The 24,227-nt window shown below is 48.3% G+C and overlaps 1 protein-coding gene across 1 annotated transcript in view; it reads right to left on the bottom strand.

Annotated features, from left to right (window-relative positions):
• PAPPA2 (pappalysin 2) overlaps positions 1 to 24,227 on the bottom strand; it is a 173,316-nt gene that overhangs the window by 86,664 nt on the left and 62,425 nt on the right. Inside the window, exons 6-12 of the mRNA XM_038413484.2 lie at positions 18,199 to 18,492; positions 16,746 to 16,938; positions 13,986 to 14,107; positions 7,333 to 7,825; positions 3,580 to 3,708; positions 1,882 to 1,973; positions 1,479 to 1,672 (exon numbers count right to left, since the gene is read on the bottom strand). Of these exons, the coding sequence (XP_038269412.2) occupies positions 1,479 to 1,672; positions 1,882 to 1,973; positions 3,580 to 3,708; positions 7,333 to 7,825; positions 13,986 to 14,107; positions 16,746 to 16,938; positions 18,199 to 18,492 (1,517 nt within the window). The remainder of the gene's footprint in view (positions 1 to 1,478; positions 1,673 to 1,881; positions 1,974 to 3,579; positions 3,709 to 7,332; positions 7,826 to 13,985; positions 14,108 to 16,745; positions 16,939 to 18,198; positions 18,493 to 24,227) is intronic.

The raw sequence follows: 24,227 nt of genomic DNA, 5'->3' as shown, positions 1-24,227 counted from the left end.
GATTTACACCAGATGAGAACCTGGCCCTTGAAATCTTGATTTCTCTGGAACAAGGGACATGGGGTCTCAAGATTGTCCACTGTACCAAGACTGGCCAGAGAAGAGCACACACAAATGGCTACAATATTTGCATTTTTCTCCATGCTCCCTGTTCCCCTTTCTTAGCCTCTTTGTATGAAATATTGATATGATGTTGCGAATTTATCTCAGTTCCTTATTGGGTTGATGACAATTATTGCACCAAAAGGTACAAAGCACTGTACAGACAGATGTTACACCACCACCTGGCTCTATTGCCTTTCTCACCAGTTGATCACAAGGTAGCACTTTACAAAGGAGGTCAGTGTCATTAATTTTATTATTTTAGAGATGAGGAAACTGAGGCACAGACCTGTGAAGTGACTTGCCCAAGGTTCCCCAGCAGATGAAGCAGGAATAGAACCCAAGTCTCCTGAGTCCCAGCCCTGTGCACCATCCACTGGGCCACACAACCTCTATCCAGAGCAATGGCATATGCAGAGAGGGACCATGTCTCAAAGAGCTTACTTTACAAACTAAAATTATATATTATTTAAAGAGGATGGAGCACAGAGCTATAGGAACTTCCAGACGACACCAGGTCCATCTAGGCCAGCATCCCATTTCAGACAAAGACCAGCACCAAATGTTTCAGATGAAGATGCAATGAGAAGTATGTACAAACACGCCTACGGGAAAAGTTTCTCCCAGGCTGTTCAGCACTGATCCATAGCCCATTGAAGTCAGTGGAAAGATGCCCACTAACTTCAAGGGGCTTTTCTTCAGACACTAAGTGGTGGGCATATGTTCTGAAGCATGAGGGTTTATATCCTTTCACACCCTGATCCTATAAGCATTTAGGCCCATGCTAATTTTTATGACTGCAGTGGGACAACTCGTGGGCTTAAAGTTGTGCACGTACTTAAATGCTTGCTGGATCAGGGCCATAATTTCTCATCATATCTGGTGTAACAAGGACGTGCTGCCTATTCATATCAGGATGAAATTCATGCCCACACAGAGGACCAGCCCAACGGCTCTGGCCCACCCCAAGTAAGGACTGTGCACTTCTAACTTCAGCCCTTCTGATTCCTTTGTAAAGCTCTTGGCCTCAATGCAACCTTGTGGCAGTGAATGCCAAGGGTTAACAGTGCTGAGGGTTTGTTAAACAGCCTTTCCCTTGGTGAGGTGTTGTCTTTTGGAGAGGCCCCATGCAGTGTGACCGACAGCGAAGCTTAGCATGTCATGGCAATGCCAGGATTGTTGTCTGGATTTTCTTTTCAAGTTTATATGGCTAATTTTAAGCTGCCTGATGTGTGAAAGCTGCTCTGCTGGGAGGACTGAGTCTCATAGGCCTTTGGGAATAGGTGTTCCATTGGGAGGGACAGGAAAGGCAAGGACACTGGGGAGATCACATCTGGTTTGGGACTCCCCCGGTACAAGGAAATGCCTAGCCTCACCTTCACAACAGGCTCTCCGGTCACCATGGAAACGGGACATGACTTCTTGTCCTGGTGAGAGGTGTAGGCTTGTGCTGCCCACTGATCCATGTACCCTTTGGGAGTGTAGAGGCCACAGTCCTGGATGCTGGTTCTCCTCTCGAAGGGCTCACACACTCCATCCCCCTCGTGAACATAACAGAGGCTCGGCTCTCCTACAGAGAGGTCAAAGACTAGCAGTTTAGCGTCTACAATGCTTCTGCTGGGGGCAGATCCCTGAAGAGGGTCCTGGCAGGCAGGACAGCCCACCGCAGGGATGTTACAACAGGAGAAAAAACTATACCTTTCCTCCAGGTGGTCATCGTGGCCCAAAAAGGAGGTGGCCAAGGAGAGAAGGAATGGGGTGACTCAGCACATGACTTACCAACACAATTGAAGCCTTTTTCCCTTTTACACTTCCCAGAGCAGCCATCTCCATCTAACAGGTCTCCATCATCGCACTCCTCTTCCAAGCTCCTAAGAGACCATCAGCAATAAATGTTAACGCCCTCTTGACTAGCTGCCTTTCGAGCTTTTCAGCTCCATAAGGATCAGGACCCCATGTTTAAGGGCAACCCTCAAGTCAGATTTCACTGGAGGAATCAAGGGATGCCAGCTACATGGAGGGAGAGAAGAGTCTGACTCTTGTCAGGTGAGGAAGGAGTTCGGAAAGCCAGAGTGGGAGAAAAGAGGCCTCACCCACCACCACCTTCCTTGGGGAACTCAGCGTGGAAGCAAGTACAACCACCAAGCCTGTGTGAGAGGAGAAGAGCCGCCAATGATGTCAGATGTGAAGAATGGCCAGCTTTTCCACTGGGAGCTGGACAAGTCAAGGTGGGGTAAGGGATAGGGATGAGTTTAGTGAGTGAGGGGGGAAAAGCAATAGCCACATGCTACATTTCATGAGAAAACCACAAGCAATTTTCCACAAGCAGCATCTGTCAGTGTGCTGCAAGAAGCTTGTCCGATAGCAAAAATAGGGTAAATTACATGCTTAGGTGAATTCAGGTTTATTCTCATGTGTGCACCTCCCCCCCCCACACACTTTCACACTCAAAACTTCAAATATTCAAGCAACTTTGCTTCAGACAAAGATGCACAATGTGAAAATCAAATCTTGCCTCTCCACTCTCTTGACTTTGACTCACTGTTATTACCTGACTGTTTAAAATTGTTTAAACAATTTTTCAATACTTTCAAACAATACTTCCTAAGCTGCCCTTTAGATCAGTCACATTAAAAGCCTATCACAAATCTCCACTACTTGCCTCCCATTTACGCTGCTTGTTCAGTTTTCTCAACTTCACTCAGCTTGGACAGTGGAACTAAAGTGGGGATTCACTCTCCAGAGGCCCAGACGCCAGACCCTTAACTGTAGTAAATTAGCAATGAAGTCAACAGGCTATGCTGAATTACACAAGCTGAGAATCTGGCCCTTTTAGCCAGTTTCCCCTGTTGGGTCTCATGCACTTAGCACTAAGTGGAAGTCAGAAAAATTCAAACTGGAAACATGACACAAATGTTTACCAGAGAGGATAGTTAACAATTAGACCAACTTACCAGGGGATGCTGTAAGTTTCCCATCATTTGGGGTCTTTAAATCAAGATTGGATGTCATTCTAAAATATATGCTCTAGCAGAGAGCCACAAGTTACTGGGCACAATGCAGAATCATTGGGTGAAGTTCTCTGGCCTGCTCTATGCAGGAGGCCAGACTAGATGATCAGAATGCTCCTTTTGGGGTTTAAAATCTGTGACACTTTATAGAGATTGGTTCTGGCCTAAGCAATGGAGCAAGCACCCACTGACTTTGGGGAAGTTCAGATCAGAATCCAGCTCCAAACTCCATACCTTGCAAGGCCCATCTTTACTTTCTAAGAAGCATTAGATTTTGCAAAACACTTTGGATTTGAACCTTCATTCTTTAGTAATGGTGTGGCACCTCTGACTTGAGTGGAGTTATGCTGGCATAAATCCAGTGTCATGGAGTGAAGGATCAAGTCTTCTGTTTACCTTTGAATCTACCCTACTAGACTGAATGGCTTTAAAAACATCTCCCAAACATGTAGAATTCAGTACTTACATGGTCACTTTTCCGTCTCCACAATAGGGAGTGCCCTGGGTATGGATCAAAGGTGGAGAGGGTTCTCCCACAGCTGCCCCAGCCATGGCCTGCACCTGGTACCGGTACAATTGGCCCGGTGTGACATCCCTGCAGAAAACACAGAGGAATGAAACAAACTTGGAGAGAACAAATACCATGTGGGAAACATAGGTCTGTATGTGGCCATTTCCAGTGGATTCATTAGAGGCAAAGGGGATGCTAGAGGTTATAAAAAGCATGTGTGTTGTATCTAAGCAGAATGGAAAGGTAACGGTCCTGTGGATGCTACCCTGCTAGGTAGGAAGTGTTGCAATAATTGGCTGATGAATTTACCCTAATTGTAGCTCAGTTGTAAAAAGTATATCAGAGTTTATTAAGTAATACAATGACCTATAACAACAAGTTAATGAAAAATAGGTCAAGTTGCTTTCAGTAATGAGTGTTGTAAACAGGTGCAAGAGAACCAGAGAGACTAAATTAGTCCAAACAAAAAAGGCCACATTGATATAATTCAAGGACCATGTTGAAATCATGACTGGTAAAAAACAGAAAATGTGGAACTGGAAATTAAATAAAAACTGAAGTGTCAGATTAGGCCTAATTGTGGGCAAAATAATAGGGACATGGGCTATTCCACCCACCATTCCCTTTGTGGGTCCTTAAAAGAAAGACTGAGAGAAAGAAAATTAAAAAAAGACAGAGGCTACTGAAACAAGCTTCATAGTCATGGCTGCCACACCCACCATCTCCTGGTACTCTGGACCTTTGTCATCCTAATCCTGAGAGATGTCCTGATCAGCCCAGGCCAGGCCAGAGAGAGGGCTCCAGAAAATATCAATACCCCTACTGGTTCCAGCTGAATCTCCACCACCACTTGGGATGCAACAGGATTGGATTTTAACAGCTGTGTAATCAGCAACAGCTCCAGCCAATTTCAATTACCTACTTCTCTTTTCCCCCAAAGGGCAGTGATAACTATCTGATACCAACTAAGAGACTGTCAAACAAGGGAGTTTTTCCTTCTAAAAAACTCTCCAACTAAAGGGAAAAAAAATGTTGATAAAATAAAAGCCGTATTTGACACTTCACATTTCAAACACTTTCACTGTTTTCCCTTCCTCTCTGGATCTTTATTAAAATGTTAAAAGACTTTTTAAAAATGGTGTATTTGTACTAAGCAGGCTAAGAGCTCTATAGGAACAATCCCAAACCTAAGTGTGGCCCTAGGAGCCCTTAATGCCCACTGGCATAGGGTGCCCTGTCTACCTTCAGACCCAACCAACTCACAAGACACACCCAAACCTTTGTCATGCTATTTATCCAAAAGGTGTTGTGTAAGGTACCACGTGAAAGCTAATAACGTGCAGGTTATGACTATCATTGTGAAATTCATGTGTTAACGTTACATGTGAAGTTATGAATTCCCTCTGTATGATGTTACCAGATCATGTTGAAGACCAGACAGCTGAGCCTAGGCAAAGGTGATAAAGAGGTGTGGCCTAGGCAAAGGCATGTCAGTGTGCCTCAATTTACATATTAGCAGCATTCAAAACCATTGAGCTAAACTGGGGGGTGGGAGGGGTTCCTGAGCTCAAGAGACAGAGAATGAAGATGGATCCTGCACCCTAAAGAGACACAGAGGACTGAATCCCCAAGAGGCCTTCCTGACTTGTAAGACAAAGACAATCCAAAAGGTGAGGCATGATGATTACCCTCTACAAAAGCAGTGTTGACTCTTCCCCAACATACCATGTTCATCTAGGTCAGTGGTTTTCACCCTTTCATTTATGGGCCCCTAAAAAATTTCAAATGGAGATGAGGACCTCTTTCGAAATCTTAGACTTAGTCTGCAGACCCCCAGGGGTCCACAGACCAGAGGTTGCTATAGTTTCAAGTTTCAACCAATTTGCCTGCAACTGAAGTTAAGCTAACTGGCCTGGAATTGCCAGGTTCATCTCTGGAGCGCTTTTTTTTTTTTTTTTTTTTTTATTAAAGTGTTACATTAGTTATCCTCCAGTCATCTGGTACAGAGGCTGATTTAAACAATAAGTTACGTACCACAGTTAGTAGTTCTGCAGTTTCATATCCGAGTTCCTTTAGAACTCTTGGGTGAATACCTTCTAGTTCTGGTGACTTTACTGTTTAATTGATCAGATTGTTCCAAAACCTCCTCTATTGACACCTCAATCTGGGACAGTTCCTCAGATTTTTCACCTAAAAAGAATGGCTCAGGTGTGGAAAATTCCTTCACAGCCTCTGCATTAGAGACTGATGCAAAAATATCATTTTGCTTCTCCACAACAGCCTTGTTTTCCTTAAGTGCTCCTTTAGCACCTTGATCATCCAGTGGCCGCACTGATTGTTTGGGAGGCTCTCTGTTTCTGATGTACATTAAAAGATTTCAGTTAGTTTTTGTGTCTTGCTAGTTGCTCTTCAAATTCTTTTTCGGCCTTTTATATTTGGCTTGCCAGAGTTTATGTACCTTTCTATTTTCCTCAGTAGGATGAAACTTTTCTAAACTTGTGTGCTTCTAGAAAGCTAACAGATTGGTGTGTCTCTGTAGAGACAGCAAACTTAACACTTTCTCCTGGAGGTTCCAGTGAGAGGGGCTGGTTCTTACAGTAGGAAGATTTTGGGATGAATCTGGGGCTAGAAGGGTACTAAGGTCAGGCTGCAAACAGTAGTAACCAGGTTGGGCAAAGCCAGGATGAGGGTTATGTCCTGCTGGCAGGCAGTTGGGGTCAGAGCTCTGGGCCAAAGCTGCACAGTCACATGTAGGGATACAAGGCAGACGGTGACAGAACCATAGGTGCCTACTTCTGCTCCTGCTGGTGGGTGCTCAACCCTCCTCTGCCCCTGGCCTGGCCCCAGTGATGCGCTAGACACAGGATCCTGGGTTTTAGAAGGGGGAGAAGGGTAAGCTGGTGTGTGTTAGGGGTGGAGGGGAACAAGAGAGGCAAGGAGTGGGAGAGAGATGGTCCTCAGAATCTCAATGAAATTTGCATGGCTTGGCCTGGGTATGGATGGATAGATGGAAAGAAGCCACACAGTTCAGATCTGGGCTTTGAACCCCCTCAAAGTTCAGGGTGTTTAAAACTAGCATGTAAATTTAGCCAGGTAGGCAGACAGGGATAATTTGGCAAATTCCAATTTCCCATGTCCCCAAAGTCTGGGAGTATTTGGATCTGTGGTTTTGGTTATGGCCCATCTCTATATCAATAAAACATTCAGGGTGTCAGTATATCCAAACCACTAGAATGTATTGCACTGTGGCACATGCACAAAGCCAAAAGCACAGCTAGGTTTCTCCCCAATTCTACAATTCCTGTGAGCCAAGGCTATAGAAAGAGGATCTGTGGCAAGTAATCAGAGGAGCCTGCCATGTTTCCCTCTAGGTGGGCCATCACATGAAATTATCCCCTATCCTATGTGACTTGAACAGTCATTACCCTGGTCCCACAGATGGGGAAAATGTGTCAAAGTTAAAGAGTTCTCTCTAGTGGGATACAGCTTCCTGGTGAGTATCATGCTAGTTTCATGGAACTGTTATATGCAATGGGGTATTCTGGGCAAACTCTGTGGCTGGGCATTCATGGCACTGCTCACCACAGAGAGGCTGAGTTCTAAAAACCATCAATGAATCCAAATGCAGAAGCCAGAAAAGCAAGGAGAACTAGAACAGCATCCCTCCCCCTCCTCCGGGGCCTTTGGTGGACCGATCTTGCTACTCACGTGTCGGTGAACTTTCGGTGCATGTGCAACCCCGTTATGGGGGAGCCGCTAGCAAACGGGGGGTCCCGCAGGATCCTGTACCGCACAGGCTTGCAGCTGGAGCAGAAGGGGCTCTGGGGCATGGAGGTTAAGAGAGCCGCATCTATCTCCATCCGCTCATCAAAGGTGTAGACCTTTACCCCAGACACCTTCCTGTTGACGTTGAGCCTAACAGTGAGGGGGGTGTCGCAGAAAGTGTCCAGGGGGCCCAGATGAATGGACTCCCCATGCTCCATCAGGATTTCAATGTCAGACAAGGCCTTGGGCAAGTCTGTGGAGAGGTAGGTGGTCCACAGTACAAGAGACTCCGGGTACACGGGGTGCAGGAAACGAAGCTCCAGGATACAACCATGCGGCTGGGGGCAAGGAACAGTCATGTTCATGTGGTACAGGTGGAGCTCTGGGCTCCAGGCCTGCAGGCTGGGCTCACAGGGCTGATCCACATCTGGGGGGCCTAGACAAGGGGAGAATATAGATCCCTATAAGGAGCAGGGCAGTTCATTTCAGTAGCAGAGATATATGATAGTCTGTACATACATGCACACACATAGAGGTGAACGCCCCCCCATGTATGCACATATAAACACAGATACATACGCACATGTGTGAAGGAGACCAAAGCCCTGAGGTAAGTGGGGAAGGGAGATACTGGGAAGAAGCATGAGCAGGAGAGCGCAAGAGGGGAGGACTCCTGCCTCATACTGAGAAAGTGGGACGATCAGCAATTTATCGTAAGTGCCTATGTTACAAAGTTTGGAAGAGACAGGGTCCTGCACCGCCCCCCGCAATTCACCATGACTCTCAGCCAGCTAGTAAAACAGAAGGTTTATTAGAGATGACAGGAACACAGTCCAAACCAAAGCTTGTAGGCACAAACCGGACCCCTCAGTCAGGTCCTTCTGGGGGGCAGGGAGATTAAACCCCAGCCTTGGGGCTCCTGCCTCTTCCCCAGCCCGCTCCAAACTGAAACCCCCTCCAGACATATCACCCAGCCTCTCCCCAGCTCCTCCTCCAGCCTTTGTCCAGTTTCCAGGGCAGAAGGTGTCACCTCACCCCCACCTCCTCCTGGCTCAGGTATCTTCCCTCAAGGGAAGTCTCCCATCCCCAAGTCAATACTCCCCACTCCCTGCACAAATGCAAGAAGTCTGGGAAACAAATAGGGAGAACTGGAAGTCCTAGCACAGTTAAGGAATTATGATGGGATTGGAATAAAAGACTTGGTGGGATAACTCACATGACTGGAGTGCTGTCCTGGATGGATATAAACTGTTCAGGAAGGACAGGCAGGGCAGAAAAAGTGGGGGAGTTGCACTGTATGTAAGAGAGCAGTAGGACTGCTCAGAGCGCTGGTATGAAACTGCAGAAAAACCTGAGAGTCTCTGGATTAAGTTTAGAAGCGTGAGCAACAAGGGTGATGTTGTGATGGGAGCCTGCTATAGACCACCAGACCAGGGGGATGAGGCTTTCTTCCGGCAACTAACGGAAGTTACTAGATCGCAGGTTTTCATGGGAGACTTCAAACACCCTGATATCTGCTGGGAGAGCAATACAGCAGTGCACAGACAATCCAGGACATTTTTGGAAAGTGTAGGGGACAATTTCCTGATGCAAGTGCTGGAGGAACCAACTAGGGGCAGAGTTCTTCTTGACCAGCTGCTCACAAACCGGGAAGAATTAGTAAGGGAAGCAAAAGTGGATGGGAACCTGAGAGGCAGTGACCATGAGATGGTAGAGTTTAGGATCCTGACACAAGAAAGAAAGGAGAGCAGCAGAACACGGACCCTGGACTTCAGAAAAAGCAGACTTTGACTCCCTCGGGGAACTGATGGGCAGGATCCCCTGGGAGAACAACATGAGGGGGAAGGGAGTCCAGGAGAGCTGGCTATATTTTAAAGAATCCTTATTGAGGTTACAGGAACAAACCATCTTGATGTGTAGAAAGAACAGTAAATATGACAGGCAACCAGCTTGGCTTAACAGTGAAATCCTTGCTGATCTTAAACACAAAAAAGAAGCTTACAAGAAGTGAAAGATTGGACAAATGACCAGGGAGGAATATAAAAAATATTGCTCAGGCATGCAGGAGTGAAATCAGGAAGACCAAATCACACTTGGAGTTGCAGCTAGCAAGAGATGTTAAGAGTAACAAGAAGGGTTTCTTCAGGTATGTTAGCAACAAGAAGAAAGTCAAGGAAAGTGTGGGCCCCTTACTGAATGAGGGAGGCAACATAGTGAGAGAGGATATGGAAAAAGCTAATGTATTCAATGCGTTTTTTGCCTCTGTCTTCACAAACAAGGTCAGCTCCCAGACTACTGCACTGGGCAGCACAGCATGGGGAGGAGGTGACCAGCCCTCTGTGGAGAAAGAAGTGGTTCAAGACTATTTAGAAAAGCTGGACGAGCAAAAGTCCATGGGGCCAGATGCGCTGCATCCGAGGGTGCTAAAGGAGTTGGCAAATGTGATTGCAGAGCCATTGGCCATTATCTTTGAAAACTCATGGTGATTGGGGGAGGTCCTGGATGACTGGGAAAAGGCTAATGTAGTGCTCATCTTTAAAAAAGGGAAGGAGGAGGATCTGGGGAACTACAGGCCAGTCAGCCTCACCTCAGTCGCTGGAAAAAAAATCATGGAGACGGTCCTCAAGGAATCAATTCTGAAGCACTTAGAGGAAAGTGATCAGGAACTGTCAGCATGGATTCACCAAGGGAAAATCATGCCTGACTAATCTAATTGCCTTCTATGACGAGATAAGTGGCTCTGTGGATGAGGGGAAAGCAGTGGACGTGTTATTCCTTGACTTTATCAAAGCTTTTGACATGGTCTCCCACAGTATTCTTGACAGCAAGTTAAAGAAGTATGGGCTGGATGAATGGACTACAAGGTGGATAGAAAGCTGGCTAGATTGTCGGGCTCAATGGGTAGTGATCAATGGCTCTGTGTCTAGCTGGCAACCGATATCAAGCAGAGTGCCCCAAGGGCTGGTCCTGGGGCTGGTTTTGTTCAATATCTTCATTAACGATCTGGTGGATGGTGTGGACTGCACCCTCAGCAAGTTCGCAGATGACACTAAACTGGGAGGAGTGATAGATACGTGGAGGATAGGGATAGGATAGAGAGGGCGCTAGACAAATTAGAGGATTGGGCCAAAAGAAATCTGATCAGGTTCAACAAGGAAAGAGTCCTGCACTTACGACGGAAGAATCCTATGCATTGCTACAGACTAGGGACCGAATGGCTAGGCAGCAGTTCTGTAGAAGAGGACCTAGGGATTACAGTGGACGAGAACCTAGATATCAGTCAATAGTGTGCCCTTGTTGCCAAGAAGGCTAACGGCATTTTGGGCTGTATAAGTAGGGGCTTTGCCTGCAGATCGAGGGATGTGATCATCCCCCTCTATTCGACATTGGGGAGGCCCCTCTATTCGACATTGGGGAGGCCCCTCTATTCGACATTGGGGAGGCCTCATCTGGAGTACTGTGTCCAGTTTTGGGCCCCACACTACAAGGAATTGGAAAAATTGGAAAGTGTCCAGCAGAGGGCAACAAAAATGATTAGGGGACTGGAACACATGATTTATGAGGAGAGGTAGAGGGAACTGGGATTATTTAGTCTGCAGAAGAGAAGAATGAAGGGGGATTTGACAGATGCTTTCAACTACCTGAAGGGGGTTCCAAAGAGGATGCATCTAGGCTGTTCTCAGTGGTACCAGATGACAGAACAAGGAGTAATGATCTCAAGTTGCAGTGGGGGAGGTTTAGGTTGGATATTAGGAAAAACTTTTTCACGAGGAGGGTGGTGAATCACTGGAATGCATTACCTAGGGAAGTGGTGGAATCTCCTTCCTTTGAGGTTTTTAAGGTCAGGCTTGACAAAGCCCTGGCTGGGATGATTTAGCTGGGGATTGGTCCTGCTTTGAGCAGGAGATTGGACTAGCTGACCTCCTGAGGTCCCTTCCAACCCTGAGATTCTATGATTCTATGTGCAGACAACGATGCCATCATATGCACACAACCACACATAGGCACCAACATACAGTGTGTGCTCAAATGTCTCAGAGCATACAGCTATCAAACACACTTGTGTCTACGCATAAATCCTTAGATCCCTAACAGCATGAAGAAACAAACATTTGTATCCCACCCTACACGCATGCCCGCACAGACATACACAGGCCTGAACATGCGTATCTAGGACTATTTCAACAAAATGGTTTTGGCTGATTTGTTGAAACCAAAACCAATGGTTTTGTGGGAATGGCCAGTCTCCATGGATTGCGCGACCGATAAAAAGTTGAAAGAGTTTTGACATTGTCAAAATGGGTCACTTCTCCATTGGCTAAACAAAACATTTCAGTTTCAGTTCAAAACAGTTTTTTTTGTTTCAAAATTTAACTTCAGTTATACTAAAAAAGTTTCAAAAATGAAAAAAGGTCCAAATCTAAATGTTTTGAAATCCCAAACCAGAACATTTCAGTTTATCGGTTCAGAAAAATGTTCAAGATTTTAACTTTTTGTTCCGATCTGGGAGGGGAAAAATGTTAAAAATCTCAAAAATTCTCACAAGATAGGAACCCTTGACCCAATCTTATCAAACAGGTTAGTGCAAACATCCCCCCTTTGCACAGAACTGTACAATGACTCAGGCACAAACACATATTCTATGTACCTGTGTATCCACAGGAACTCCTGCAAACACATGCGTTCATTTTGTCAGAAACACAGGTATACCTACGCGCGCGCGTGCACACACACACACACACACGCCTGGACACACAGACATGGACTGCACCAAGCAGGATTCTGTGATTTGTCTCAGTGCCACTGGCATACTAACTATACACCTGTGATGGAGAGAAATTAGCTTGAGTTAACTGCCGGCACCTCTCACCCTGCATTAGTGCTAGGTTTTGTTCTTACCATCCTTCCCATTCTTAGGCACAAGCTCACAGAGGAGAAGTTAAAGAAACTAGTTTTCAGGCAGATCCCAATGCAGGGCTCATGGCCCTATTAGGTGAGTGCATTCAAGTGAGGAGGAGCAGAGGAGTGCACCCTGCTGGCTCTGAGTGTCATCAGTACAGATGGGCCCATGCTGCCAAGTTTGCCTCTGAATTCTTATTTGATCTCCAAACGTCCCAAGGCTGAAGGGGTCAGGGATTAGATCATTCTCCTAGGCTAAGCAGCACAAAAGGAATTTGATGCTTTTCTATAGGGGCAGCTGGTGGTTCTTCTGTCACAGGGAGTGGGGTAAAGCATTAGGGGCATTCCAGGGTGGGCCAAGGGCAAGAGAGAGCATAGCTGTATGCTGGTGATCCCAAGCCAGCAGAATAGCACGTAGTGGAAGTCCTGTTTATCAGGGGCCATCTCAGCCCAAGAGCAGATTGGGCCGAGAGCCACCTTTGTCTCCACCCCATCAGCGACAGCAAAGCTTGCTCAGGATTGAGCCCTATGCAGTGAGTAAGGGAAACCAACACGGACGTGCTCAGAGCCATGGAAAGAGAAGCTGAGCGTAACAACCAATTTCAAGTTTACGGACTCTGATGAAAACGCCCAATTTTTCCCAAGGTCACAAACAATTGTTCTATTTAGTGCCTATCCAAGACCTGGACTTGTGCCACTGTCCCCATAAAATCCTCCAGGTTGTGCAGAAGTGCTTCTCTCTCACCCCAGCTGATACATGCTGGTGAAAACTGCACACTGGTATGGAGAAAAATTTAGCATCTGCTAAGGGGAAAGCCAGGTCTGATCTGCATGGGATGACACGGACATCTGACAGCCTGGGAAATGGAAAATGCTGAAGCTAACAGCTCCAAACGTTCTGCTGTTTAACCAAGTTGGCACAACCTCTTTTTTCCCCCTCATTTGTCACTTTCTCCGATTGTGAGAGACGTTTCCATCCCGCTCCAGTCTCAAGGTGAAGTTTCCAGTGACACCATGAAACCCTTGGCTCTTTCCTATGCCAGGGGCACGTGCATACCAGTGTGATTCGTGCTGTAACTTGTCTGGTAGGCAAGGCCAGGGGCAAGATAACCTGCCCTAGGGTGCCTTTTCAACTGACCTCCCTGGCTCATAAACACTTGAAACTGGATACACCTATCAGTTCATCCCGTTGGTGGGGAAGAAGGACTGTTCCCTACGCTGTGTTCTTCAGGGCTCTGCCTGGACCTAAATGACCCAAGAAATGAGATTCTCACCAACACCTCAGGAAGAGCATGCCACTCTCTATGGCTGGATCAAAGTCCATGGAAGTCCAAGAGAACGCTCCTATAGGGTCTGATCCAAAGCCAAAGAGCTGGGTGCACCATACACTGGTTTTTCATTTGGTGACATCACTCCAACTGAACAGGGTTCCCAGGTGCCTCTTTTCTCTCCAACACCCTCCTGGGAAGCTGTTAGTTACACTGATGAGCTCCCTGCACCCCAAAGTTGCTGGTATCGCTGGTACAGTCCCTGAGAGCTGAGCTTTACCTTATGCAATCTTCTACCAAGAGGATTTTTATTTTGCATATTTAAATTTAGATAGAGCAGAAAGATATGGTAAATTGGGTCTCAGATGATCTCATCTCCATCGAGGCGAGTGGCAGTCACCGTGAATGAGAGAGGACAAGGCACTTTACCTACTGCCTCCTCAGGGGTCCAGTAGCCAGAGGAGTCACAGACTCGAGGGGAAGAGGCCTCACGCACGTATTGGCTGAAAGTACCATCTTCAGCACAGTCCCCGCAGAGGGTGCTGGGGTCCCTGCAGAACAGAGAGAGAGAGAGAGAGAGAGAGAGAGAGAGAATGAGGAAGACTTCCCCCCCAGTTTCTGATCAGACTTGGACTCTCCTCAATCGATCCCCAACTCTGCATGACATGGGAAGCCCAGAAGAGGCAGCTGCTTGGCTTGCTTGTTCTCACAGCCAGCTCTGGCAGAGGCTGGGGAGGGAAAGGGAAACCTTCTGGTTAAGGTACCATACTGGTGAGCTGGGTTGGATCCCCAGCTTGTCTACAGATTCCCCTTGTGATCTCAGACAAGTCAGTAAACGCTCTGTGCCTCAGTTTCCCCTCTCAAAAATGGGGAGAATAGCCTTTCCTGTATCTGCCTTGACTATTTAGACTGCAAGCAGTCTGGGCCAAAATGCGTCTCATACTATGTGTACGTACAGAGCCTGGCACAAGTGGAGCCATGTACTCAGCTTTGGCCTCTAGATGCCCCCATAATACAAATAAGCGATCATGTTTAATTAAAGTGCCAGCATTAAGCTAATGAGGGACCAGGGGAGTATTTCCTGCTCCAAAGACAATGTCAAAACATTCTATTCAGTTAGTCCTGAACACTCTGCAGTATTTTGCAATCATAAGCCTCCGCTTTCCTTCTGGGGCCATTCTTTTAATGATGCAAGCCCCTTTGATGGTTCAGACACCTGTCTGTGCCCTCACTGGGTGACATATGCCATTCATGAGCCAGGAACAGCACTGCATATGAGCCATTTGGTGCAGCTAGGGAGTAATTATTCCATAATTGGGCAGGATGTCCTCAGACATCGATTTTCTATCAATTAAAAGGCATTTGAAAGGCCAGATTTGTAAAATGCTTTCAGGGGATGCGAGACTTCGCTCACCTTTGCAAAGGACTTTGAGCTGGTAGCTGTTAGAGAAGTATTATTCTTTTCCAAACGGCTTATGATCACATCTGCTTTGCACCACCATTATAACTCACAGCATTCACAAGCCGCTAAGCTATGTAAGGCCCCAAATGAAGACAATATTTAAGCCCTATTCACCTAAACAATTAAACATGCTTAATTTTCAGGATGTGTGCAAGTCCCATTAAAGTCAATGGGACCGAAGAAGCACATGCATAAAGATGAGCGCATGCTTAAGTGCTTTGGTGAACATGGATGTACTAGTGAATCAGGGCCTCAGCTACTGTCAGTCTCAGGTCTATACAAACATTTCCCAGGGCATTAATAAAGAAAATAACAGATTACATACAGTCCTCTCCAAAGCCCTCGGAAGTCAAAGGGAGTAATTAATAAATAAATAAATAAATTAAATAATTACCAAGCTCTTATATGATGCATTTCATCAATAGGTCTCAATGCTCTTTATGCAGGACATAAAATATCCTTACCCCCATTTTACAGATAGGAAAACTCAGGCACAGAGAGGGGAAGTGACTTGATCAATGTCACCCAGCAGGCCAGTGGCAGAGCCAGGACTAGACAGCGGGTTCCCTGAATCCCAGTCTAGTGCTCTATCAATTGGGCCACGCTGGGTTTTCACCGACTTCATGATTAGGACCCTGGCCCATGCGATTTTTAAAACTATATGCGACGCCAATTCTAGAGCAATAACCAGCTGCCGATCTTGAACGCTTCCCAGCTCAGGGACTCTGAGGATTTAAATATTAAATATTCAGTTAGTGTCAATGATATGTCCAAACTTGAGTGCCTGACATTAGGCACCTCAGACAAAAGAGGTCTGATCATGAGAACGATGAGTCTTCACAATTCCAGATGAATGTGGCTGTTCAGCACCCCTGAAAGTCAGGCTCCTTTTAGTCAGGTGCCTAGCTAGGAACTGAAGGGGATAACTTAAGATACTGACATCTGAAAATATTACTGACGCACCCAAAGTCACAAAGCAGGGATCCAAATCCCAACGTTCTGGCTCCTGGTCCTGTGCGTTAACCACAAGACCATATTACCTCCTCATAAATCAGTAGTTTCTCCAGTAAGTGCTAAGTGAAGCTCATTTTTCATTCAGTAATTGCGCTCTCAGATTGCATTTGGCATTGTCTCCTGATGGCACACAACCCTTTGGCACTCTCCCTGAGCCCCCCCCAATAGTGGAATGCTTTTCGGAGGATGCTTGCTTGACACCCCAGCACACACTGCCATCACAGTAGTAAACTTGTAACCAGACGTGTTTTTCTAGTGAACATAACTGGGGGGTTGCCTCGTTCCTCTATTTCTACAAGGCAGCTGCACAAATAGCTGCCCGCTCTCCACCCACTCTCCACCCACTCAAAACACACACACACAAAAACCAGGCAGGGTTTGCCAGTTGGCAAAGAGCTGGATGGTTTTGCCAACTCATCTTCATCACCTTCACTAACTTCTGAAATTCCCTGGTTCAGTGCCAAATGACTTTTCCTAGGGAACCACAGACAAATAAATTGTGACAGGCAATTCCCAGGGGAAGCAAACACAAGCAGTTGTTTAGGGATCCAGTTACGGGCCAAGGTCAGTGGTAGGACTACAAAACCGGTTCCTGGCCAAATTGATCTAGAAGAAGCAAGAGGCCATCAGACAGGCCGGCATGTTTTAGTTTACACCGGTTTTCCGGCATGCTCAGCCAAGCATGGGACCATCTCAGTGACAATGCCTCTTACCTTTCATAGAGAACGCCACTAATGGGAGGCAGCCAGTGGATGGTGAGGGAGTCTTGACCCTGCCCAGTGACTACCGGGGGCATGGGGATTGGAGTGGGCTTTCTGCTCTGGCTCCATCGCTGGTACACCAGATCCAAATAGCAATGCATTCGAGCCACTTGGTTGGGGGTAAAACTGTCCGTGCAGTCATCGTCTGAGAGAGAAAGGAGGGAAGGGACTTGTCTGTGAAACGTTTTGAGATCCTCGTGTGAAAGGCATTATATAAGTGGTCATTAGCAGTATTAATTACTAAATATAGCCCCGTTTTAAGGCTCTCCTGGAGGACCAGAGAAGAACACAAATGCCCTGGGCTAGAGAGATTCCCCATGGCTTGTCCTACATGACTCCTCTCATGTTATTTCTCCAGTCGGCCACAAGATGGTACTATTTCAGCAGCTGTTTGTTTTCCTGAATAGACCTCTCAGCAGCACAGGGGTGCTTTCCTGGGCCATGTGGATGGCCAATACCCTTGTTAAGCCACATAGGGATGAAGCTGTGGGAGCAAGACAGGGGACTCGGAGGTTGCAAGGTTCTTAGAAAATGAATGGATGGATGAAAAAAATCAGTGGCTCTCATCAGACCTCGTTAAGGACAGACGGGATGGCGAGGGACACTGCGTGACTGCCGTGATGAGGCAGACCAGGCATTTCTGCATGCTCCGTTGCGCTCCTCCAACACATGCACAGAAGGAGCACAGAGCCAGAGCCAGAGCTATTGGACTGGCTTCCATGGAGCTATGCCAATTTACAGCCGCTGAGGTTCCAGCCCACAGCACGGGCCCACAGCACATCATCTGATGTAGGATCCTGCATCCAGCGCCTGCCATGACCTGATGCTGCCGGGGAAGGTGAGGAGTCCCAGAAGCCGATCAACCCACTGTGCAATGGTGTGGATGGTGTGTGGGAAGCGGACTCCTTCCTGAGCCCAGCAGGTGACCATCTCATACCCTGGAGCACGAGATCTGACTACCCTGAGCTTAGCACATGCATAACAGCACATTATTATCGACCCTAATATTTGCCAGCCAGGTATCGCAAACAGCTCTTCACTCATCAAAGCCACTGCTGTGTCTAAAGCACCTCTGCCTCAGAGCTTTAAGTCAATTGGAATTTGGAGGAGTTAGGCCTGAAAAACTCAGTAAGGTCTTTAGGATCTGGCCCATTTCATTGACTGTCAGCAGAAGAACAGATATTGGTTTATCAGATACATGTTTGTATGGCACCTTTCAGACCAGCGGCACCACAAAACAGTTGCACAGGGTAATGAATTCAATTGTACCGCTATGCAGTGGTTGTGCAGGCCAAAGCACCAGTCTGTAGGGGCTTAGCTCTTACCCTTGCATCGCTTTGGACATAGGACACTGGTTTCTTCAGCTGAATTTCTAGCTGATACAACAACAGTTCCCATCAGTTACCTGTGTAGCTCATGTAGTTGTTGAACGGCGTGCCGGAGAAGTGGGTGTGGCCACAAGTGTCATTGGTAGGGTCTGGATCTCGGCAGAGTTTACTTTTGGGGGTAGGGGCTGTGTCGGCACAGAGGTCTCCGGTCTCCATAGAAGGTGTAGTCTCCCTGCAGGGATCATCACAAGATTCCCTTTCGCTCACTCCCTTGAAGACATGGTAGAGTCCCAGGATATGTCCTACTTCATGGATCATGGTGTTGGTATGGCCGGGCATGCCATAATAGGCTGGATTGAGGACCACGCCACCTAGAATTGCAAGCGCATTCAGTGTCATTAAGAGAGAAATGCGGGGAAGTAACTACCTCCAACCTCTAATGGTTTAGTCCAGCTAATACTCATGTCTCAGTTTTCTTAGCGATCACAAAGAAGGTGTCTGATGCAAGAGGCAAGACAGACTTTCAGGAAGGTTGAAGGCATTCAGTGCCTTGCAGGAGCTGAATGCACCTCGCTGGATCAGGTTCTTTGGTATTCCAACACCTGGGCCATCAGATCATTTCAGCTGCTGTTTCCTTTAATGTCAATTCTGAGATAGAACTCTCATTTACAGCCTTGGGTACCCTCTAAATTTATTTCCGACCTGGTGCACCCAGGTGCACCAGGTGATGCTGGTGAGATGTGTGATGCTCATGCCATGACAGTCTTGACTCCTCCCCGGAGACTAAGGGCTACATTCAAACCCAGGTGCAGATCCAAAGAAGCTGGTGGAGCAGGGTCTTACACCAGGATTGAATTTGGCCCTTGTAACAAAGCGATGACTCACCAGCTTGGCACCTCCTGCTGGTTGTCTCAGAAATTAGTGCTTTCAGCCTGGAGCACCCTCTGCAGGCCGATGTCTTGCCTGCCGCTGGCCCCCATGTCCCTCCTGGACCCCAGTGCCCCTCTCCCTCAGGGGTTCTGCCCCCAGCAGTAACCCACAATCAGGATCTCTCCACCTAGGGGAACCCCCCCACCTTCTATCCCCACCTGGCCTCAGTGGGTACTGCCAGTCACCATCTAGCCCCTGCTCATTGGGGCAGTCTGCAAACCACTCATCATCGGCAAGGCGGGATTTGATCAGCTGCCTCTGCCTACTCCCAGGCTACCCCTCTGCAGCCCCAGTACCTTTCCTGGCCTTTAGCAAGGCCCGCAGCCTGGGGTTTTCCAGGCTGGAGCTTCCCCAGCTCTTCTGGCTGCTCCCCAGGCCTTTTCTCCCAGGCAGCCAGTCCTCTCTCTGAAGCTAGAGAGAGAGTCTGCCTGAGCTCCTGGCTCATTGGCCTTTTATAGGGCCAGCTGTGGCCTGATTGGGATGTGGCCCCAGCTGTGGCTGTCTTCCCAATCAGCCTAGGCTTTTCCCTCAGCCCCAGCCCGCTCCAAGAGCTGGCTTTAACCCTTTTGAGATAGAGCGGGGTGACAGCCCCTGAATCCGTGACCCATTTGGGGTGGGCTTTTCAAGAGCATGAGTCCCAATAATGGCCAATGGGATTTGTGCTCCTACCTCACTTGCATGCTTTTGAAAGTCCTGCCCTTTCTGGGCAGTGGAGTTTTCAAGCTGGTGAAAGTTGCGAGACTGAATGCACTGGAACCTGCTGGTCATAGCAACAGAAGCGCAAGTGTCTATCCCAACAAGGGGCCTTAGAGAGATGGCCTAGTTGCTCCACACTCAGGCAATCCCTGGTGTCTCTGCTGAGACTGCTGACAAAGGTGGAAATTAGATGTGGCTTTTGGGGGGCAAGACAGACATCTGCTGACTAGACACAGAACTGAGACCCACCAACTGGTTCCTCGTTGCTTACTGAGCGCCCCGTGGAGACACCTGAGTAACTCACCCAGAGAAGAATGACTCCAAAGTCAAGCCCCCCACGCCATCCCCTACTTTCATTAAGGTTTGCTTCTTTCTTGAAAACTGTATATGGGTTTAATGCTTACAAAAGTCACAGGGCTAACAGCACTGGTCAGAGCCAAGCATAGTACAAGCATGTGAGCATTCCCCAGGCCCTGTTCCAACGCACGGCAACCCTGACCCTCAGCGCCCTCTCTCCTCTTACAGTTCCAGGGCTGTACTAGCACTGGTTCCGAATTTCCCACTGGGAACATTTTCCAATGGAAAACTGCCTCCCTGGCCCCAGTGAAAACTTTTTCAGAAAATATTGGTTTCTTTTGACATTTTCCAGGTTTTCAATGAAAAAAATTTACAAAACTAAATAAGTTTTTCTTCCCTCTGCCCCTTCCTGCTTTTTCCTTGTTTCCCTTTTTTCATTTTGCAACTGGAAAAGGAGGGAAAGGAAAAAAAGAGAGGGAAAAGCCAAAACCCAAATACATTCTTAGGGCTAGCAATGCCGTCTGAGAGTCCGTCCATACTGCATGGCGGATGTGACTGCAGTGCCTGTAGACAGACTGGAGACAGCTTTACTCTAGCTAGCTCAGCTTCCAATAGCAGCGAAGCAGTAGCAGCCTGCCCATCAGCACAGGCTGTACAAGCCTCCCAGGAATGCCGGGTAATTATTCCCATGGCTAGCCCATGCTGAACCCCGTACCTCTGCGGCCTCACTACTCCAGTACCCGAGCTAGCTACGCTTAAGCTGGCTTGGATATGCCTACACGTGCTCCAATTCCACCCCGTGATTACAGGGCAAACATACCCCAGGGCAAGCTTAAACTCTACTCTCAATGGACGAATCTGCTACTCTATCTCATGGCTCTGCCTCTGCTATCGCAACACCGGTTTGCCAGCTGCAGTACCAGTGTGGCTCGTGTTTGCCTCAGCCCTCAGAAGTGCAGGCATTCCTTCTGAGGGAGGGCATGACTCTGACCTCAGTGTATCTGGATTTATACCCAGGAGACTCTGACTACTTCAGTGGAGCTATGCCTGATGTATACCAGGGTACGACAGATGCACAGGGCTAGATTCTGCCCTATTTACACCCTAAGCAATCCTTAGAGTCATAGAGTTTAAAGGCAGAGAGGGCCACTAGATCATCCAGTTGGACCGCCTGTATCACAGAGGCCACCAACTCCACCCAGCCAGTCCCACACCAAGCCCAGCAATTAGACTCAGACCAAAGTATTACAGCCCTCAGGAGACCCCAGGCAGGTCAGAGGAGGGACTGAGGGGGCATCTGTGCAGGCAACTGACTGAGCTATCCACCAGTGATCCTCCGGATCCCAACAGAGGTGTGAGAGGGTGGCTTAGGAAGTGCAGGATTTGGTTTAGAGGATCGGAATTTGCTCTCTGCTCCGCCAGCCTGAATTCAGAATGACTTGCTGGAGTGGCTTGAAACTAACACAAGTGCAATAGAGAGCAGGCTGTGGCCCCACAAGAGAATTCAAAAAATAACGATCATCGGTAACGAAGCGACAGCCCCCATGCAGCACTTGACACATTCAAAGCACTGAGCAGGCTTGGCACTGTTCTGCAGCTCCATTGCTCCTATCATTTGTTTCTCCTACTGTTCCCCCAGTGCACCCATTGGTATGTAAATTACACTTGTCTTGCATGCCAGCAGCTGGATTCACAGTTATCCTGCAGCTCCTTTGTGTTGGTGCAAAAGGGCCACAAAGTGACTGCATGGCCCCCCTGGTGAATACTCCCAGAGCAGAAAACACGTCCTCATGTCCCACCGCCTCTGCACCTCTCTTCCCCTGCTGGAGCCTCCAGCAGAGAGGGCATGCCCGGGATGGGCCAGTGGGGGGGTGGGGTGGGCTGATGCATTTCTTGTGGGCCCTGCAGGTATCTTGTAACAGTGGGCTAGAGAGAGACATAGCCCTGAGAGCTCAATAGCTGCACTGAACTCTGCACTGACCCAGGGATGAATTGGAGCCTTGCTCTGCATCAGTTCAGTGCAAGTTACACCGTTTGACCCCTTCCTCCCATTTTCTAATCCAATTGCATCCGGCATGCAGCTTCCACTACTCTCCATGTCCCCAAGATGTCCAGGGAGCTGCAGCAGAATCTGCCCAGAGAAGAGACCTGCTTTCACATGCTGGGGGTGGGTAAGAGGGGGCGCTCGGTCGATGGAGATACCAGCAAACCAACACAAAGCTTCTTTGCATTTAAATCCAAACAAAAGTGCAAGAGAAAAAAGCCTCTCTCCAGCCAAACCCCAGTCTGAGCAAGGCAGGAGGCTCCCTGCCTGAGAGCTGGAACGGGGGGAAGGGGGCGCACGTGCAGAAAGAAAACAATGCTCAGAAAGAAATGAATGGGATGTGAAAGCCCTGCACTAATCCCGCAGCGCTAACCGCGAGGAATGGCAAACCAATCCATTCGGGTCTGATCGCTCAGGGCACCAGAGGCCCTGAAATCTAATATTCCCACCTTTGAGCTGAAATCTGAAACCTCTTCCTCGGGAGAGGAATAAAGAATTATTCTAATAAGGAGAGAGAGCTGCTGCAGAGAGCATTTGCCAAGAACCCAGGCCTGATCTCCCCACTACCAGCAAAAGGAAAGCCAAATTTTGTTAAAGCTAAAGGATGGATGGATGGATCTGAAATAGAGGGAGAATACCACACTACTTCCCGAACTCCCCCCACCTTCCCTCCTGCTCCCGGGTGAGATAAATTTCAGCATGCTGACTGTTTGTGCCTCGGGTGGGGTCTCCCAATGCAGTGCCCCTGAAAGTGGGAGAAAGTGGTTCAAAATCTGCTGCTGCTGGAAGGATAGACATCTACTGCGGCAGAAACTCTCCCCGCCTTCCTTGCCTTCCCCCATTCCCTCCTTCCACTGCTGTCTCTCCCTTCTCCCCTCCTTCACCTCCATCTTATGCAGTCCTGTTGGCACAGATTTCAATTGGTTTTAAATGAAATCCTCATACCAGGCCTGCAGGCTAGAGTTGCCCAGCAAATGAGCTCACAAGAGCCCTTGCCATCAGATGAGTGAGCTAACCCTAATCTCCCAGAGTCTTGTACCTTTGCATCACCCCAGCAAGCGAGGGGCCTCACATAGAAGCCCAAAAAGATAGAGGTGCTGAGCCAGTGATGTCCCAGAGGCCTGTGTTTTCACATCAGGCTAGCAAGATAGAGGTGTTCCAATGATTTCCCCCCAGGCCTGTGCCTTGACATAAGCCCAGCAAGATAGAGGTGGGGAATCAGAGACACCCCACAATGCTGTGCCTCAAAATTATCTCAGCAAGATGGAGAAGCTGAGCCAGTGACCTATGGCAGCCAGTCCCAGCAGACCAGACCTGCTAGCTATGGGTGCTGAGACAATAAACTCAATAAGGTCTGAGCCTCAAGATCTCTCAGCAAGCTAGAGGTGTCCAGTCAATAAATGAAACAAAGGCCTTAGCATCGACCGTAGCCCTGGATGCTAATTTTGGTGGACTAGTGACCTCCCAAAGGCCCGGTGCCCTGATATCAGACCAGCCAGTTACCAGGGCTGAGCCTGGCAGCTCACCGAGGCCTTCCCACTTGGGAGTCCCCTTTCTTCCTCCTTTTGTCTTCCTGGGTCCACCTCGCTCTCCTGGGAGGCAGAGAGGGAAAGGAGAGCCGGCTGCCTCCAGCTCTCCCTCAGAGTGAGGGGAAAGGGGAGGCTGGCCCCAGCCTCTCCTAGCCAGAATCCCAGAGAAACAAAATGGCCCTGCCTTTGGGGGCCCACAGGACAACACATGAAGAATAACCTCCGCTGTCTGGAGACCGTGGAGGGGATTTCAGGGAAGAGCATAACCCACTGAGTGGGGGTGTGCCACAGGTGCTCACTCACATCCCAACTCCCGGGGAACGGCACGAGGAGGTCCGCCGTGCTCCCGGACTCGGTTGCTCCGTAGCAGGCAACAATTCGAACCTCCGGGAGGTCGGTGCCTCCAACCGCCATGCTGGGGCTTTGCTGTACTGACTCCAAGGGAAGACAGACCTGAGTCACCAACACCACTTCTGCAGCGCCTGGGCTTCCCTCAGCGGTCTCCAGCCCAAGGCCCGTCTCCTGCCTCCACTGAGACCAGTGACAGGGTGCTGTAGAGCTCTGGTTTCCAACCGTCAGAGGATTGTGGGACTTGGGTCACGAGAGACGG

The sequence above is a fragment of the Dermochelys coriacea genome, chromosome 8 (assembly GCF_009764565.3).
Source record: "Dermochelys coriacea isolate rDerCor1 chromosome 8, rDerCor1.pri.v4, whole genome shotgun sequence".
NCBI lineage: Eukaryota > Metazoa > Chordata > Testudines > Dermochelyidae > Dermochelys > Dermochelys coriacea.
This window is presented reverse-complemented; position numbering and strand designations above follow the sequence as displayed.